General features: G+C 59.9%; 1 protein-coding gene across 1 annotated transcript; it reads left to right on the forward strand.

Annotated features, from left to right (window-relative positions):
- Nucleotides 1-84: 84 nt before the first annotated feature.
- On the forward strand, nucleotides 85-1,288 carry EMH_0087590 (uncharacterized protein; the record flags this gene model as incomplete). The annotated part of the gene is made up of 2 exons (XM_013501169.1): nucleotides 85-200; nucleotides 481-1,288. The coding sequence occupies 2 exons, from the start codon at nucleotides 85-87 to the stop codon at nucleotides 1,286-1,288; spliced, it is 924 nt and encodes a 307-aa protein (XP_013356623.1).
- Between the last annotated feature and the right edge of the window lie 294 nt (nucleotides 1,289-1,582).

A 1,582-nucleotide genomic window follows, 5' to 3' on the forward strand; every position in this document is an offset into this window, starting at 1 on the left:
AGCAGCTGGGCCGCCGTTGGTGCTGCAACCGCTCCTGCTGCTACTGGACCTGCTGCTAGTACCGCAGCTGCTCTGCTGCTGCTGATGCTGCTGCCGCTGCTGCTGCTGCTGCTGCAGGGTGTTGTTGTGCTGTGCGACGTTGCGCATGCATCCTTTTTGTTGGATCAGCAAGGCAAGGCTCACGACTACCTACACTCCAGGTTAGTTGCTGCTGCAGCAGCAGCAGCTGCTGCTGCTGTTGCTGTTGCAGCAGCAGCAGCAGCAGCAGCAGCAACAGCTGCAGCAGCTGCTGCAGCAGGAGCTACTGCTGCAGCACTCGTGAAGCGTTATCAGCGTCTCACGCGGCAGCGCTTGCTGCTGCAGCAGCAGTTGCACCAGATTGAGCTGCTGCAGCAGCAGCAGCAGCAGCAGCAGCAGCAGCAACAGCAGCAGCAGCAGTAGCAACAGCAGAAATTTTGAGTGTGTGCTGCTGCGCTGCAGCAGCGGCCCCTTCAGCGGCCGACCAGAGGATGGATGTTGGGAGGAAGAATCAGAGGATGACGATGTGCTGCAGCAGAAGCAGAAGCAGCAGCAGCAGCAGCAAGTGCAGCAGCAGCAGCAAGTGCAGCAGCAAGTGCAGCAGCAGCAGCAAGTGCAGCAGCAGCAGCAGCAGCAGCAGCAGCAAGTGCAGCAGCAGCAGCAGCCAGTGCTGCGGCATAACCGCAGATGTAAGACAGTACCGGGGCAGCAGCAGACAGCAGACATGCAGCAGCAAGCAACGAGACGGAGTCGATCCCGCAGGTATAGGACGCAGCAGCACCAGCAGCAGCAGCCGCAGCAGCTGCTGCAGCAGCAGCTGCTGCAGCAGCAGCTGCTGCAGCGGGGTGTACAAGCACCTCCATCTATACCACCATGGCAGCAGCAGCGGCTGCAGCAGAAGCCGCTGCAGCATTCGTTGATCCCCCCTCCTCCCCCCCCACCAGCACCGTATCAGCAGCAGCAGCAGCAGCAACACTACTTGCTGCTGCAGCAGCAGTATATACAGCAGCAGCAGCAGTACGTCCAGCAGCAGCAGCAACAGCAGCCACAGTATGTGCAGCAGCAGCAGCAGATACCCAGGCCACCGCAGCAGCAGCCGTACGCGCAGCAGCAGCAGCAGCAGCAGCAGCCGAACGTGCAGCAGCAGCCACAGCAGCAACCACACATCCAGCAGCAGACTCAGACACAGCCACACACACAGCAGCAGCAGCAGCAGCAGCAGCAGCAGCAGCAGCAACACACCGCACACCAGCAGCAGCAGCAGCCATAAACCAGCAGCAACTACAGCAACAAACCCACCCAGCAGCAGGCGCTATCGACCCCCCGCGGCAGTACCCTTACTTACTACTACCCTTTAAAAAAAAATATAAAAATAAGCCTGAAACCCAGCTAGCTAGCTAGCTAGCTAGCTAGCTAGCTACACACAACCAGCCAGCGGTCAGCGGCTGCTGGGGGTCGGGCAGCGGCTGGCGGTGGGGGCTTAACGTTGCAGCTCTTCAGGCCTGTATTCCTCGGCAGCTAGCCATCCAGCTAGCTAGCTAGCTATCTAGCTAGCTAGCTAGCT

The sequence above is a fragment of the Eimeria mitis genome, genomic scaffold, assembly GCF_000499745.2.
Source record: "Eimeria mitis Houghton genomic scaffold, Emh_scaff6459, whole genome shotgun sequence".
Lineage (NCBI taxonomy): Eukaryota > Apicomplexa > Conoidasida > Eucoccidiorida > Eimeriidae > Eimeria > Eimeria mitis.